This window comes from Strigops habroptila, chromosome 15 (genome assembly GCF_004027225.2).
Source record: "Strigops habroptila isolate Jane chromosome 15, bStrHab1.2.pri, whole genome shotgun sequence".
NCBI classification, from domain to species: domain Eukaryota; kingdom Metazoa; phylum Chordata; class Aves; order Psittaciformes; family Psittacidae; genus Strigops; species Strigops habroptila.
In genome coordinates, this window is record NC_044291.2 from 5,217,523 (window position 1) to 5,235,088 (window position 17,566).

The 17,566-nt window shown below is 45.6% G+C and overlaps 1 protein-coding gene across 2 annotated transcripts in view; it reads right to left on the bottom strand.

Annotated features, from left to right (window-relative positions):
- ABL1 (ABL proto-oncogene 1, non-receptor tyrosine kinase) overlaps positions 1–17,566 on the bottom strand; it is a 77,954-nt gene that overhangs the window by 28,977 nt on the left and 31,411 nt on the right. Inside the window, exon 1 of one of the 2 annotated variants that reach the window (XM_030507007.1) lies at positions 2,795–3,432. The exons of the other annotated variant lie outside the window; for it this stretch is intronic. Coding sequence (XP_030362867.1) covers positions 2,795–2,879 — 85 coding nt within the window. The 5' untranslated portion in view covers positions 2,880–3,432. Of the gene's footprint in view, positions 1–2,794; positions 3,433–17,566 lie in introns of those variants that run through there. 2 annotated transcript variants of the gene reach the window in all.

Consider the following 17,566-nt stretch of genomic DNA (forward strand, 5'->3'; position numbering starts at 1 on the left):
CTTTTTTGGCAGGCAAACCTGCACAGCAAAGAGCACAGCAGTGGGATGCAGGACCTGCCATCCCTCCACACCACCACAGAGCACTCTCCAGTCCTTGTTCCAGCAAACTAACAGAGCGTAACAGCCTTTCAGAAGGGGACCACCACGAAAACAAAACATTCCTGATTACTTGGTCAGAAGAAACGTACACCTACACGTGCCTGGTGCTAAATCAGCCTGATATCAAAACCAACCTCAACGCAGTACTTTCAAGAAGTGTCATTAAAGATACAATAAACAGGTTTGATTTTGTTACAGCCCCATGCTATTCATCAACCAACCACTGTCATGTTTTTGTTAAATCATGAAAACCAAGAGAAGAAATTGAATTAGGTAAAATTTCATCTGTCCTCCTGGCTGCAACTGATTTTCCACACAACTAGTGGACCTTTAAGCAGCCAAGTCTAAAGTTTTATTATAGTCTACTAAAGACACTCTCATCTTTCCCCTCATGTCCTCAACAGCTTCCCATACAACGAAGATAACAGGAACAGAGTTAAATCCTCCAATGATACCACCATCATCTCCTTAATCCTTTCAGAAGCTTCAACGAGGCTGTGGGACGTGCACGGGGCATGGACCAGCCATCACATGCTGCTCACAGGGATCCAGAAACAATGGTTCCTAGTTTCTAACCCTTGACACAAACCTGCCCCCTTCTCACCTTCTGCCACACTGAAGTGGTTTCTATCAAAATTAACAAACCCATATGTAAAAACTCATCTTTCTTAAGTGCAAACAAGTGGTTTTCACTTGTGTCCTTGTAGTACAGGGATTTGGGGCAAGGCACTACCGCTCTTCTGAAGAGCCGTCAACAGAGCTTTCAACTTCACAATAATTGTAATAAGCACGCTGCCTATGAACACCGCATGGAGACCTTCAGCTTCAGAAAGGAGTAACAGAAAATCCTACGTTTGTTAAACTTGGGGGTTTTCCCCCCGTAAGTATAGACTCACTTCTCACCCTGCTCTCCAAGAGACCCACAGTCGATTGCGGTGTGTCCTGGGCTGCCTATGTCCTAACCAACCGTCACAGCATTAAGGTCGCAGTTGCCACCTTTGTTCACCTTTAATGCACCCTTGGGATGCTGGCTTCACTTTTGCCCCATGCTGAGCTGAGAAATGAGACTGAACTACTTTGATAGATCACTTAAAAGTTATTTCCATGCTCCTTTCCCATCCCACCATAAAAAACAAATACGCAACCACATTCTCAGGAAGCAGGAGGTGGAAATACTCTGCTATTTGTTGTGTCAATGACCGTGTTTTCAACTCGATCCCACCTATATGGCGCAAGTCAAGCCATGCTCTAATCCTATTATGCAACTGCATTGCAAATTGGGGAGGGGGGGGAGTGGTTGTAACACAAACAAAAGAGAAAAGTTGCAAAAACAGCCAGGGTAACACCCTTGTAACATCATCCCTTCGCATTCGTTTCTGCAGGGAAGAGAGGCCCCAGATGCTCTGCCTGTTCTCCCAGGGCTGTGTTGAAAGATCCAAGAGCACAGAAAGGAGGCCCAGCTCAGAGCTCCTCCTCAACGCACAGCCTGAGCAATACCAGGGGCAGGGGCCACAGCCAGAGGTTTTAGAGACCTAAAAAGTTCACAGAAGAGTTTAGTCACATAGGAAAGATCAGTTATTCACGTGCATCTGCCCATTATTGGGTTTCTGAAAGTTTAAAGAAGTAAAAGAAAGTTCTTTGGCAACTGTTCTTTGAGTTTAGAGAGTAGAAAATTCTTCAGAGCCACTAAATGCATCTGATAAATACAGCCCCTCGTTCCAAAGTTTCTCCAAGTGGGTTTGCCACGAGAAGCCATTTGTAGCTTTTGGATTCCTAACCCATGAATTTCCGAGGACCATTTCTCCACTGAATACTTGCGAGTTGAGCAACAGCGACTTGCGATAGGCCCCGGGAAATCAGCTGCTGCCTTTCGTGCCTCTGATTTGATGAGTTAGCACAGTCCTCCTGGCAGGAGGATTATTTTTACTGCAGCAACATCCAGCAACACAAAAGAAGTTGGAGAAGCGCTGGGATGGACACAGCCCCACCAGTGCAGCGAAGGGGCCAGGGTGAAGAACTTGCCTGAAGTCAGGCCAAGCAAGACCTCAGCCCCAAGTCCTCCAACCCAGCACAGTGCCTGTGTCACCCAGGCTTTCGAGCTGAACTAGACGGGTTCGTATGTTTAACATCTACAAATGACCACGGGTATGAATCAAAAATCACCTTTTAAAAGCAAAACACAAAAAAACTTCAGTTAAATGAGTGGAAAGCAAACTTAGAAGGGGATAACCAAAGCGAAATAACAGTTCATGTATTAACGCACGCTGAAAATATTTTACTGATGGACTCATCTAAACTTTCTTCCTGCGCCTGGAGTTGGTTTTACCATTTCACATCCAAAAACAAGGGAGAATCTTCCCTGGTGAAGCAAGTACGAAGCCGAGGCCTGAAGATCAGGCTTTGTTTATGGGCTCGGCGAGAAGATCACTTGACATTTTACAACCATAAATGGTAGAGCCGTGCTCCCTTTGTATACTGCAGCTAATGAAAGTCACCTGGGGTCCGGATGCCACGAACACCCCTCGGTCCCCTGCATGCCAAAGCCCAGCCAGCACCAAACGTCTCCCCAGGCCTGGCCCCAACCCACGAGCAAGGGATAAAACTCATGTCTGGGATGGTGGCAGCATCGGGCCGTACCCCTTGGGAGCACAGAAGCCCCCCAACTGATGGTCCCTTGGTCCCTTTGGGTACTCACCTTCCAGGTAGCAGCTGGAGGAGGAGGAAAGCCCCTTCTTTGATTTGCAACCCACCAATTTCAAGCAAATCTCCAACATTTTCATTTGTTAGAGTTTGGCTTCAGCTGTCTGGTTTCCCTTCCCCCCCCCTTCCCTTTCAGCTTCTTCTCGTGCTGTGGAATTATCCGGTAAAAGTCTTTAAAAAGTTTAAAAACAAAAATATATAATGTGGTAAGAGTCTAAAAAAATTCCAGGAAAAGTTTAAAACAAAATGTCCAGGAAAAGTTTAAAAGAAAATAATCCAGGAAAAGTTTAAATCAAAATGTCCAGGAAAAGTCTAAAACAAAACATCCAGGAAAAGTCTAAGAAATCCAGCGCTCTGAAAACCATTACAAGGGCGAGCCCGGGAGGCGGAAAATCCTGGGGCCCCGCATCTCCTCTCCCGGGGAGTTAACTCCAGCCATCTTCCCTCCTTCCCAACTCTTTTGGCGGGAGAAAGGGAGGGGAAAAAAAGAAAGGGGGGAGGAAAAAGAAAGGGAAATAGAAGAGAAGGCAAAAAGCCCAAGCAACCGAGTTGGGCAGAGCGGCTGCTGCCCGCAGTTGGCGGGAGCTGCCCGCATGCGGGGCGCTGGGTGCAGGCAGGGCTCTGGGGCTCTGCTGCCAACAAAGGGCCCCCTTCAGCCCTGCCTGCTCCATGACATCAGGGAGGCGAGCAACGCCCTCGCTCCTTAACCCTCCTCCTGCCTGCACCCTGCTGCCTCCTCTCCCAGTGGGGAGAGGGGGACAAGCAACAAGTTCCCCCAGCGTGGGGAAGGGGGAAAGGCAGGATTGAGGGGTAACAGCATTGCTGCTTTGGTGTTTGGGGTGTGTGGCTCTGTTAAACCAAGTGAATTGTAGGCAACAGTCAAAGTCTTCAAAGCGTGTCATTTCACAGTGTATTAAGGGAATTGTTTAAATACTGCGCCTTGCAACTGAGAGAAACAAACAGAGCTGTGCCCATCTGTAAGCCAGCACAAAAACTGCAGGGGAGCTGGAGGTCCTTCCCAAAGGATGCTGTCGGAGCAGCTCTGTGATGATTACAGGCAAACAGATTGAAATCTCAGCTGATGCAATGACACTCGCAGGATACAACTCCTCTTGCACAAGGGGTCAGAAGTTTTTACTCTCCCACTACCTACTATTCTTTCCCCCTGCAAACTGTGCCTTCTCCTTGTACGATTCTCAGGGCTACATGTCAATTACTGCTCTCCAGTTTTGCATTTTTATAGATTACTTTCTAGCATCATTGTGTGTCTCCTTTTTAAAACAACCAGCACTTTTGTTACACACATATTTATATTCTCTATGTGTGCATGCGTGAATATATAAATAGAAAGGATATATATGTATTTACATATAAAGAAGATCCCTGGCAGTGTTAAAGGCCAGGTTGGATGGGGCTTGGAGCAACATGGTCTAGTGGAAAGTGTCTGTGGCCATGGCAGTGGGTTGGAACTGGAGCACTTGGTGTGTCACACACAGGATTAACAAAGCAGCAAATCTTCCTTTTTGTCCCGGAAAACTTCCCTCCACAGCTAACAGCTTATTTTGGAAAGGTTACTGACTAGCTAGCGCTCTTTTGCCCTCAACGTTTTCAAACATTCAATACTTGAGGGGAAACTCTGCATGCTGCCAGCATCTGAGGACCATGCCTCTGGAACAGCAAACACTGCTCGGACTCTTTAAACACTGCTTTACAGCAATACTTTGCCTCAGTTCTTCTGATCCACGGGGTGAACACATGAAAGACAGCTTGGAAGAAAATCTGTGGTCTTTCAACCCGTGCTGAGCTGCAATAATAGCATTTGCATTTTTTAAACTACAAGTCACATCATTTCTCACAGAGAAATAATCACGACAAGGACAGCGCGATGTTCAAAGCGCTGTCACTCTTTTCCAAGGAGGAGATGGACGTGGATATCGCCATTTAATAAGCCAGGGAACAGCGAGAGAACGTCAACATTTCCTCAATTTAGAGAGTCCAGTGAAGAGGCCACAGACCCAATCCCCTGCCTCTGGCAGCCTCCATGTGCATCAGAAAGACAACGATGCGGTTCTCCCCACGTCCTCCTTCCACTTCTGGAGGAGGATTTCTATTTTATGGAAGCACAAGAGTTTCAAGAGACTCCAGCACTGAACTACTTTTTTCCCTGCCTGCCTGCCTTCAGATGGGATGTAACAGTGCAGAACTGCACTGGGGAGAGGGGAAAAAAAAGAGAAGAGGAGTTAAAAGCAGATTTGGAGGAGAAAGGTTACAGAAATCACAGGAGGAGCTCAGCCATCACGTGTTTAGGCCCAGTGCTGTGTTTAGGGAACTAGGGATGAAGTAACGTTGCAAGAGCAGACCAGGCATCTTTCACACAACTTCTTTTCCATATGAGGAGCATCCTTATCCCGCTTCTCCTTCTGCTGCAGCTGCAGGAATGCGGAGTCCCCATAGCATTCCCCCGCAGTACAAGGGCTGCCCCCCCTGAACACAACCCAGCCGTTACAATTAAGGTTAATACAATGAGCACCACTAGAATTAATGTGGGTTACATTCCTGATGAACTCCTGGGGTGCTTATTCCTGAAGAAGAATGCCTCATCTGAAACTAAATTAACCCGCCTGCAGAAGAACCTCAGTGTAGGAGAAACACATCCACTTGGGGAGTTACATACAAAGAGCTATCAATTAATTCCCTTTATGTTTCCATGTAGACAAGCTTGTGTGGTCCCTCTGCTACAAACATCATCCTTCAACGTTTCCTCTTTTGTATCATGGCAAACCAGGCTGTAAATACTTTGAGCAAACACCCTCTGCCTTTCCTGAGTGCCATGAAATTAACTGGTGATACAGAATAAAAGCCATACTGGTAGTGTCACAGGAACTGTGCTGCTCTTATGGCTGACATCTATTAATCCCTTTCATGTTTGCCTGTCATATAGACATCTTCAAATAAAATCAGTTATGAAAAGCGTGCAGACTTTTGGACTACAGAGCCCAAAAGACTGACGCAGCCTTCAACTGAGGCTCTGCTGCTGAATGGCAAAGCAATTTTGGTTGGGAGCAGACTCAGAGGCCTCCAGTTCCACCTCCTGCTCAGAGGGTCTGTGTATCTAGATCAGGCTTTTTGCACCTAAACTTTAACCAAGGGTCCTGGGCAGCATGAAGCACTTTTCATCCTCTTCTATCGCACCAGCTTTGCCTTGCTGCAAGCGTTGCTTCTCCTCCTTTCACTGTGCACCCCTAAGATCCCCTCCAGGCCCCAGTTGGGCGGTTATGAGATCCCAGGGACCCCTTCGGTCCCCTCACCCCCTGCTCCAGCATCAGCCTCTGCTGCAGGGGAAGGAGGGAGCTGGGCTCCGTGCTCCAGATGTGGCTTCACAAGCGCCAAAAAGAGGGAAATAATCACTTCCTTCGACCTGCTGGCTCTGCTCTTGTTAATGCAATCCAGTATCCATTAGCCTTTATTGGCTGGGCTCATACAAGAGCATAAACCTATTTAGCCAATTGCCTTCATGTTCGAGCTGCTTCTAGCAGAAAACTATTTATTCTTTACTTTCTTAAAGCTATCCAAAACTCGAGGAATGATTTTTCCAAAAGGGAACGATCACACACACACACCAGCAGCAGTGAAAGGACTGGGCTCCATGAACAGAAAGTGAGTTTTGGCACAATCCCATGCCGTTTGCAGCTGGAGTGAATTTTACTGCGACACCATTAAAAACAGCTTGAGTGCTCGTCACCCATTGAAAAGCAGAGCTTCCTTTTATTTTAGAATCCTTTTTGGAAACCCAGCAAGAGAACAGAGTTTGCAGCCCCAAAAGCTGGGTGCTTTTTGATAGGCACGTTCAGCCGTTGTGCGATGGAAAAAGTCACATGAAACAGAAGCAGCACAAACTAGTGGTTAAAGCAAAGGAGTACAGGAGGCCGCCAGGAAAAAAGCAGATTCTTGCTACAGTTATACCTGTGCTTTATTTTGCTGTTCTCTAAATGCAGCTGGGAATATCCCCACAGGTGTTAAAGACTAACTCGGTGCCAGTTATAAAGCACTTTGTTACCTGAAGCAATGAAATGTAGCATCACTTCATTTCTAAGATGCATTTTGCTTAGTAAGTGATAGGTTTCCACATGATTTGGGGCATTCACAGGTCACTGTCTTTAAGATTAAGAACAGGTCTATGCCGCAGAGCACTGCATTACCACACAGCTCTCTTCTGATGGCATCTTTCACACAGTAGAATAACACATTCTAACACCATTACCTGATTACAAATATATGTGTATATGAAAATGATCAAAGCAGCCCATGTCAAAATCCATGAATGACCACAGGACGTGCTATAGACACAGCTGTAACAAAGCTGGGCTTTGATGTAACAACAGATCATCAAATCCCAGACTGGTTTGGGGTGGAAGGGACCTTAAAGCTCATCCAGTTCCAACCCCTGCCACGGGCAGGGACACCTTCCACCAGAGCAGGTTGCTCCAAGCCCCTGTGTCCAACCTGGCCTTGAACACTGCCAGGGATGGGGCAGCTTCTCTGGGCACCCTGTGCCGGTGTCTCCGCAGACAGATCTGGCTTTGTCTGACAGATTCAAGTTTTCCTTTGTGTTTTCACATCCTCCACCATTAAACACCTCCATCACCTCTTACATACAATGTGCCAAACATTTGGGAAGATCCTGGTGCGTAGTCGATTGAGAGGACTAGCAGCTTTAAAATCCTGCCTACTGAGCTCTACCTTCTTGGCACATGCAGCACAAAAACACTGCGTGGTGGAGTCTTTTAAAACTGTTTGCAGTGAGTAGAGCTTCAGTGGGTCATGCACGTTAGGTCATGAGAGCTCTCCTATGGTATGCCAAAGAAAGCACAGCACTACATGAGTCCAAGACTGGCAAGGTTCCTGTGAGCGCACATCCCACACCCAGCCATTTAGGACACCTCGGATTTAAACAACTGTCTCTTGAATCAATCACCTCTTAGTCTCCATAATTGTTCATTGACACCTTGTAACTCCTCCAAACCACAAGTGAAGACAAATCTGCCAGGATACTCCGACATTCCCCACTGACTTGGCAGTGACAGCACTCCACAAAAAGGCAGTTACGTTTGTGATGTATTTGTAATACCTGCCACGTAACAGGTACAGGGTGAGAAAAGCCCTTGCTGGTGTCTGCACAGAGAATGACTACGTCGGCCCAGTCAAACTTTCCACGTTTGCTCACGCACTTTAGGAGAAAGCCCAAGCGACCAAGGCACTGAAGGATCTCCGACTACCACTTATTTGGTGATCATTGGGAATGAGCAATGCGCCTGGGATTAGTAATGCCAGACACAGACAAAGAGGGCTCAAGTGGTTTTACAGCTCTACCTTGCTCAGATGAAGCTTGATGCCTTCAGTGATCTGTGTAATGCCACCCCAAGTTTCTCCAGCGCTGCCCTACCACAAAACCACTCCACCAGTGATGCTACTGACTGTTTTCTTTCAGCTTTTTATGTAGACATCCCTGCCTTTTGTTTTCCAGTTCATGTACAAAGCATTTTTATAGAGACCATTATTCTCCCTTGCCATTAAAGCTCTTCCCAAAACTCGGCCGGGTTAGTTAAAATAGCACATTAAAAACAAAAGCCTCTTGCTACTATTCTGACCATTCTACAAGGGACATTACTGTAAATTAAAACCCAACCCACCCATGAATTTGAACAAAGGCTACTTAACACCTGAGGGCAGAGAGTGTTTTCCTTCCTTCAGAAACCATCTAGCACAGCATGAAAGGCCCTGCACGAGCCCAGAGAAGTATCTGAACATACAATGAAATATTAACACTTCTTGCACTTCACAAGTCCCGCTCGCACAGGAAGAAACTTCAAAAGAGAAAAGAAAGAAGCAACAAACCCAGGTTACAGAAAGTCCACTGTACACATCAACAGAAAACCAGGAGATTTTGCAACAAAGCGTGTGCATTTGTTGGTTTTAATCCTTGATTTAACAGATGTTTGTTATTTGCACTTTTCATGAGCGAAGGAGGCGGCTGGAAGCGGTGGGAGTTCAGAGATGGGATGTTCAACTATTTGAATCTCCTTTCAAGCAGCAGGGCAGAAGGCAGAGGGTACAACTGAATTCCTGCAATGGCGCTCTGTCCTCACCATACTTATGTAAAGGAGCAAGATGGGATGTGAGCTCCACAGGGAATTGCCTGCGGTGTTAGCATTTGAAGCCTACAAGGTTAAATTCAAGCCTAAAGAGGCTCTTCACAAATCACTGAAAAAGTTTTGGGCCTCTTCCATTAAATGCTTTGTGAAACATCTGCAGGCAAAGAAAAAAAAAGGAAAGAAGCATCTTTGCACTTTTCAGATCTGGAAAGATAAAAATGGCAGCGTCCCTAAAACCCACAGATATCACACAAACTTCTACTTACTATAACTACCCAACTTCCACTGCCTGGGCAGGTTGTTAAAGGGAGCAGAGACTGAGAGTTTCTGTACAATAGGTAGAGTCACATCAGTTTAGGGATCCTACTGAAGCTCAGTATTTCCTGCCAGACCAGAGAAGAGAGGGCTAACAGAGAGCCAGGACACAACCAGAAAAGATACATACTTGGAAAGCATCAGAAAATAAATTTTAGAGAAGTTACTTTGCCAAATACTGACTCAGATGTGGAGTGGGAGCGTTTCCGTATTTCTTTTAAATGAAAAGGCAAGGAAATGCAGATGAAAAAGTGAAGTTAAAACAAGAGGTTAAAAGGGGGAGCTCCAAGCTGATGAGTTCAGGGGCTATCTTGTGTAATTCTGACCGCGCCGGGCGGGAAGAGCCAGGAGGACCAGTAAAACATGTTTTAGTCCTGACAGCAAGGAAGTGGTTAATTTCTTCCATTCAAGAGCTGCAAAATCTGCCAAAGCAGAAGAGCAGGCCTAAGAGCTCAGATTACACATGAGGAGGGGGTGGAAGGGGAGAAGAAGAAAAGAAAACAAGTATTACTGAGCCACTGCTGCATTAGACCCAGCAGGGATTGGGAGGCGCATGGAGGAGGCGAGGTCTGCCCAGCATCACCGCATGAGGTGCCTGCAGCCTGGTTGTTACCCACATCTGCTCATCCACACTTGGGGAACATCATCCCACACTGAGCACCTTACCCCTGGCCAATGTGAAAAACCCTTCTGTGCATTAGCTATTGAATTAATACGATTGGAACAGTTGGAACTCCTGTACTTCCACGTGCTCTCTCCACCCAAGTTGGGCTGCATTTTCCCTCCTAAGAGGAGAATTTAACTTGGGGCACAGCAATATGAACATGGCTAGCACGCTTATGCTGCTATGGGTTTAGGAGTCACCAAAGCACTTGAAAAGCAAAGGATAAAAGCCCCTCGTGCATAGCAGACACAAAGAATAAACAATAACCCATCAATAAACAAATAATCCATCAAACCCAGCAGCAATTCAGCTCCTTTGCCTTGAAGCTGACCACACAAAGGAGGTCTCGCTGCAGTATTGACACTTTCACAGCTATTTCGGGGTGAGTGAGGGCTCCCTGACCAGCCAGACACCCTCCTCGAGTCCCTGCTCACCTAAGCTGCTTCAGCATTCAATTCAGCAAAGCTTACACTCATTTTCTGAAATACAGAACATTGAGTAACACACACAGCACCAGAAGACCAGGATGAATTCAATCGCAGAGATCATTTGTCTCTAGGGATCTAATCCTAAGAAGAGTTATGCTTTTGAACTGCATCAGTACTGATGGACAGAAACCTTTACAGGATCACAGCATAAACCTTTCCTGACACTGCAATGAGTGTACTTTTTAATAAAAAAACCCCAAACCAACCAAAACCAAACCCAAATGAACAACAAAACCCAACAGTGCCTCCAGTCAAATTCAAGACTTCACTATAATTCATCCACAGGGGAGTACATACTATTCTGAGAAAGTAGAAGCCCTTTGTAACTATATCACTAAAAAAGCATCCACAGAAGTCTAAAGAATGCTATATAAAACCATCTACAATCACTTGATTTGAATTACAGTATTTATCCACCCTCCTTACCTACTCTCAGCCTCTGACAGATATGCAGGTGAGATGCCTGGTATTCCATAGCATTAATTGCTTATAACTCCCAGTGTAATAAATTAAATATACACTCCCAGAAAGGAGCAGTTCCAGTGAATTTGAACTGCCCGCAGCAATGGTTCCCTCCAAACAGTTCAGCATTTATTTTGTTGTCAGGACACAATATAGGAAGTTTTAATAGTCCTGCTGGGACTATGACATAAAGGCAGGACTAGTAATTTCTCTTGTGAAGAATGAGGCCAACAGGCAGAAACTTCAGATGGAAATAAGCACTGTGAAGAAAGGCAAACACAAAAATGTTATATATACACCTTTGTCCTGGTCCAACTGGAGCAAGGATGCAGAGAGAGGTACCCGTTCTATTCATGCACTGCTGGGCATAGGCAGATGCAACCCAAGTGCCAGACCTAGCACTAAGCTTTCGCAAGGGTTTAAAACACTGTATTCCTAAACAGAAAAACCACACTGAAAAGCAGCATTTTAATTTGAACTTTTGGGGAAGAGCCAGGGAATATTCCCTCCAGGTTGCACCATTAAGACAAAGCAAAAGTCTGATGCTGAATTCATCAGGGGCAAAGTTCCTAAATTAAACCCTTTCAGGATAAGATTCTTTGGTATGCTTAGAGTATAATGCTTGTCATATCTGCATTTAGATTTAGAAAACGGCATGAGACTGTGGAATACCTCCATGTTTTCTGCCTTTCCAGGCAAAAGAGGCAAGATAAAGAAGGAAGGTATAAAAAAGAAATCAGTGCTACGGGTCTCCAGTAACCCCAAACTCTGCCTCTCAGTGTATTTTGAGAAATCCAAAGTTCCTTTCTATTCATTCCCTCTCTACCCTACCTGTCCATCATTAATCAGAGCCATTCACAGAGCAGATACATTACATGTGGTCTGAGGTTTACAGTTGTTGGCGTGAATAAAGGCCGTAGATTCTGTCTGTCCGCATACCAGACAGAAAATAAAGAGAAGTGCGGAACTATAACTGAATAGCAACAGTCAGCACCCCATAAGCCATCCCACCCTGCTCCACACCAGCCCTGGAGCTGCCCCAGCTCTCATTTCAGGCTCAGCTGTGTCACTTCGCTGTTCACAGGGAGAGAATTGGATTTTGAGGATCTGCACAAATGGTTAAACAAACAAGCGAAATACCTGCCACAGCTCTGAAAAGATGCACAATGGAGCACGGAGGCAGGAAACAGAAAGGGTGCTACAGGCAAACATGGAGATTAGTTGGGAAAAGATCATGCTGACATGGAATGAGGGTCCTCAGAGAGTTAACCCCATCTAAATCCAGACTGCCTCGATCCAACCTTTCCCATCTTCTCCCTCTTGTTGGCACCAGTGCTCATGCAACCATGTGGTGACCCAGTTCAAGAATGCGAGGACTTTCCTCACTACATGTTCATACAAATAACAGTGCTGGCATCACAAAGAGGAGCTATTTCTTAATTCAAAATACTGAGAATATCATCTGCACTCAGTTGTAAGCACAGCTTAATCCTACCGACCCTTCCCACATCTACAAACAAATCCAAATGAAATAGATGTGAATGTAGGAGTGGACCAGATATAGATGCATTTCTTTCATCATTCAGAGAGCATCAAACAGACCACAGAGTCATTCAGCGCTGTGAGACCTGCTTCCACCCGACATGGAAGCACTTCAGCCAGCCTCGAGTAACTGGCCACGCTCCAGCCTGGATCTAGGAAAGGCAATGCCTCAAATTCCTGGAGAGCTGACAGGTACCCAGACACAGCTTTGTGAGAAACCCTTTCTGGAGTAATAAGTTCCTCTGTAGCTCTTCTGTGAGCCTCTCCTGATTCTAGGGGTGCTCCATGAACTTCCAGGCAGAAGATAAACCACCACCCTGTAATTCAATTCACAGCTTTTCCTGTTTCTGATTGACCTCTAGTCCATACTGAGGTCTCATGTCAGTGATATTTTAAGTCAGGTATGCTCCATGTTATTTCTTCACATTGTGAGCCTCTAGTGCAAGCTCTTACCTTGTTCTGGCTTGCTCCATGACGGAAAAGTCATGCAACACTCCCAGTAAACATAAATATCCAACACTTCCTGAAACTGCATCTCTCTCCCAACAAGTTGCAAGAGGAAGGGATACTACCATGTATTATCTAGGTAGAATTTGACTTTGACTCTCTCATTTGACTTTACCGGATGGTATCTGATGTAAAAATTCAGGGTTACCTGGGTGATACCTGAAGTGTAGTGCAGGAAGCCTTAACTTCACTAGTCCACAGCGTATTCAAGACTCCTGTGCAAGTTCTTCTGCCTGCCCAGCCAAGTTTGGTGTGTTATACCAAGTTATTACAAGAAAGACTACAGCCTATGAAGTGAACTAACAAAAGCAGTCTAGAACATGTATCACTAAAGGAGAAGGAAAGCTCCGGCTTGAACCAAGAAGTGGGAAAACCCAGAGCAAAAACCAACTGTTTTTTGTTAGGCCACACGTCCCAGTTTCCTCCCCTCTCCTGGTTCAGCTCAGAGTTTGTAAGTCTTACTCCTGGAATGTGGCCAGAGGATTTTCGGAGGGTGAAAGAGCTGCTGTGTTCCCCTAAGCCCTCCCTCAACACACGCTGCAGTTCAAGTGCCAGGAGAACCTATTTTAAAACTAATCTCAAAGCAGAGGAAAGTCTGGGGAAAGGAAGAGGACTAGAAATCTCCACCAGCTCTGGAGGCAAGGGGGAACAAAGCCAGCGCATCACTTGCATTGGGTAATAGAAGATGCTGAAGAGGTAATACAAAAGGATTTTGAGCTGTGTAACACACCATTTGTAAGACCAAGAACAAGCACAGAGGAAGAACCCCACAAACTATGTGATCTCTCATTTTTCAATTGTACCTGAAGCGTTATATGAAGCATGTCACAGTGTCATTGGGAAGATTAGCAGGTTCTTGTTTTGGGCAGAGCTGATAATAGCTTGGTTCACTTTTGCTTAACATTGTCAAGCCCTGGGTCTGTATTTTAAGATGAAATGATTTTAGGAATAAAACAAGGGGAAATTAACCTTTCAGCTTAATCATATGCTCTAGGAATAGACAAGCCACAGTCTTATTTCCAACTCTTCTTTAGATTTCTCCTGGAATTGTAAATAAACTAATTACCCGACTTGTGCCTCTTGTTTTCCAAACATGAAAGATTCTCATGGCACCTGGCTTCTGGACAAGCCAACCACAAACCAGGTCCCAGCCTTGAGATCCACTGCTAGAAGGTGCCATATGCATGTGAAACGTTCCGTAACACACCCCATTCACCAGCTTCCAGTTTATAGAACACATTTCCCCAAGTACTTCGAGGGCACTCGCATTCTTCCCATCAAGTGGAGCTGCCTGGCAGCAGCATGGCTATGGCACAGGGCAGCGTGTAAAGACTCCTGAGGCTGAACTTGATGCAGGCTTTTCACAGCTCGCCCAGGGTGCATTCAGCATCAACAACACATCCTGCACAACCTGTGAAAAGCCTGCACATGCAGAGATTAGAATAGACATGAAAAGGAGATAGTTCCAAGAATAACAGACCATTTTTTTTCCCCACCTCGCACAGAAACGCTTCACTTGTATCCAAGAGAAAGGGGAGGTTTTCGTGTGATGGAGCACCAGAAAGCTTGTCCCATGGGGGAACACTAGGGAAAAACAGGTATTTCAGATGACAAACTGTTCCACATGAACGTGCTGGGACTCCCTGAGGTCTACAACATAGTCAGAGGAGTAATACAAATGCAGTGAGCTCTACAGGCTAACAAAAGTGCTCTAAACCACTTCAGTCCCGAAAGCTGTGAGGAGTCAACAAAGCTGCAGTACTGTAATTGGAAAATACAAAGGCTTCCACAACTGCCTGTTAAGGCTGATTACTGCCCTTGCCTGAATCTGCTCTCTTCAAGCTTCTTCTAATATCATAAGAAAAAGCAAACACAAAGAGCAATGAGGAACAGCCTATTCTGAAACCACTTCCAGGAACAGGGATTGTTTAAACAAAATACATTAAGTGAAACCATCTGTATTAAGGGTCAAACACCATCTGAGGCTGAACGTGCAAAAATAGCCATTTTACAAAATCTGGGCAATTACCCCTTTGTTGTTGTGGGTTTTAAGATGAATAATCAGAGGCATGGAGGTGTTACCAAGGGGGTGAGCTCGAGCAAGGAATTTAACTCTGCAGGATCTGAGCCTGCGGTGCCAAGAACATATTCCTATGGATCTTGGTGCTACCCATTCCAGTGTGGGTAGAGGAAGGTTTTCTCAATCCCATTCACCCAGCATCCTACTGCTGAGCAATGCGCATCCCAGCACAGGGGGTTAGGCAATGGTCCCTGGCTGGGTCCTGCAGGAGGGGTCCTCCCTAGCACTGCTTCAGTCCCCGTGCCAGAGAGTCAGTTGATCTGAATCACAAGGGATGCTGCTTTCACAAGACTTGCTGGCAAAAGATGGGTGACAGAAAAGGTTCAAGGGAGGAACAAAAAGGCAATTTAAAGTTACAGAGTGACCAAAGATGTGTTTTAGCCAGTTCAACAGGAGAAGCTAGTGCTGAAATTCAGTGGGATTCAAAAATTGTTGGCCATAACTAATGATAATAAATATGAAGCTAAAATATTCAACATTTATATTAAGCCTGCAAACACTCACCTTGTAAGAGTCCGACACATCATTCTGTTTCAACTGTATGTTGATCCATTCCCATCCCAAAGGATTCACACAAGTCTCATCCAGCTTACCTGAAATCTCACTTTAATGGGAGCAGCACGGAAACCACAGTGCCTCAAAGCACAGTGAATGGCAGCAGATCCTAGACACTAAGCTCCTCAGTTACTCAAAACAATGTAAATTGTGAACTGGTATCACTATACAAAGGGGGAAAGCGCCACGGAGGGGAACCTGCACTCAGAGATCCTGCTCATTGCAGTGGAGGGAGAACAGCTACATCAGAGTATGGTCTTAGTCACCTGCTGTGGATTTGGTAACATCTGATTAACTGCAGAAATACTGCTGTGTGTATCAGTAGTGAAGCCAGTCTGCAACCAAATATTGCAGCTGCAAAGGCAAAGAAGTCATTAATCTTTTTTTCTGGAGCCCAAGCAGAGGGTGATGATGGAAAGGAAAACTATGATTCCTTTGTTTTCGACAGAACCGCAAGCAAGAAGGCCAAAAGAATACCACTTTAAGTTATTTTTTTAAGTACCATTTACATGCTAACATGTAAACCTCTGGCAGCTTATTAAGCAGACAAATATTTAATGGATCCAACACAAATGCAAATGTCAGCTATCAAAAGTCAAATTGCACAGCTGTGATGTAATGACATAGCTTTGCTTTATAGGAATGAGGTCACAGGTTTGAAACATGGCTTTGGGTGTAAAAAAGAAACCCCTCTTTCGCAGAAGTTGCAAAACTATAATGCAATTACTTGCCTGAGTCTAAAATTTTATAGATATTTAAATTCAACTCTGAAGAGAGAGATGAATCATCCATTTGCATAAGCATTGCTGGGGCCATATCGCTCTTCAAACAAAATGAACTAATGGAACTTTCATGGTCTCAATATAATGGCTACAGCAAGAGAGTTAAAGCTGAACGGTAACAGGGATGTGCATGCACGTTACAGCCACAAAATGTTTTTGTATTACTGATAATGAAGTGGCAGGAGAGCTACACACATAGAAGAATACACAGGTCAGTATATAACCCAGTGGAAGTAAACTCAAGGAATGGGTACATGCAGGGAACTGAAGGCCTGGCACGGAATCCTGCTGTGCTCAGTTTTCCAGTACCTAAAAGAGCCGACAGGAAAGCTGCAGAGGGACTTTGGCCAAGGGCCTGTAGGGACAGGTCAAGGGGAATGGCTTTAACCTGCCAGAGGGGAGATTGAGATGAGCTCTGAGGCAGAAGCTCTTCCCTGTGAGGGTGCTGAGGCGCTGGCACAGGGTGCCCAGAGAAGCTGTGGCTGCCCCATCCCTGGCAGTGTTCAAGGCCAGGTTGGACACAGGGGCTTGGAGCAACCTGCTCTAGTGGAAGGTGTCCCTGCCCGTGGCAGGGGGTTGGAACTGGATGAGCTTTAAGGTCCCTTCCAACACAAACCAGTCTGTGATTCTGTGATTCATTCAAACAATCTAACCATAGAGAGACAGCACCAAACCCTGGGAGCTGGGAGATTTGTGATGTAGCTTTGCAGAGCAGGATGAGGCCAGGCTGGTGGGACAGACAGGAATGTTCATTCAGACCGCTTCAGTACCCTGTTCAGTCATGCAGCTACCAAGACACCGCAGGAAGACTCCCGAGGGAGCCCAGAGCCTGAGCTGCCTGCTCAAAACCCCCCAAACAAGCAGGAAAAGCCAGGTTTTCTCATTTCACTTCATTCTTGGCTCTCCAGAAACTGGTTCTTTTAATTTCAGAACATTCACTCTGGAGGATTGCCTTACCTGCAAGGGACAGCCAGCTTTGATGCATCATGCTCAGATAAAATCAGCCAAGTTCAGCACCTGAAGCTGAGTTACAAGTGCTCTGTCCCAGCAAGGGAAAAGCCTACCCAGAGGGGAGATTCATCAGGGCTTTTTGCTGTGTTTTATTACCTCTGCTGGGAGGAACAGCCTCAGTCTGTTGGCCTTGTAAATGTGGAAAACAGGCATTGAATTCTGAAGCAAAACCAACAGGGATTCAACAGGGAATATATAAAGCACAAGAC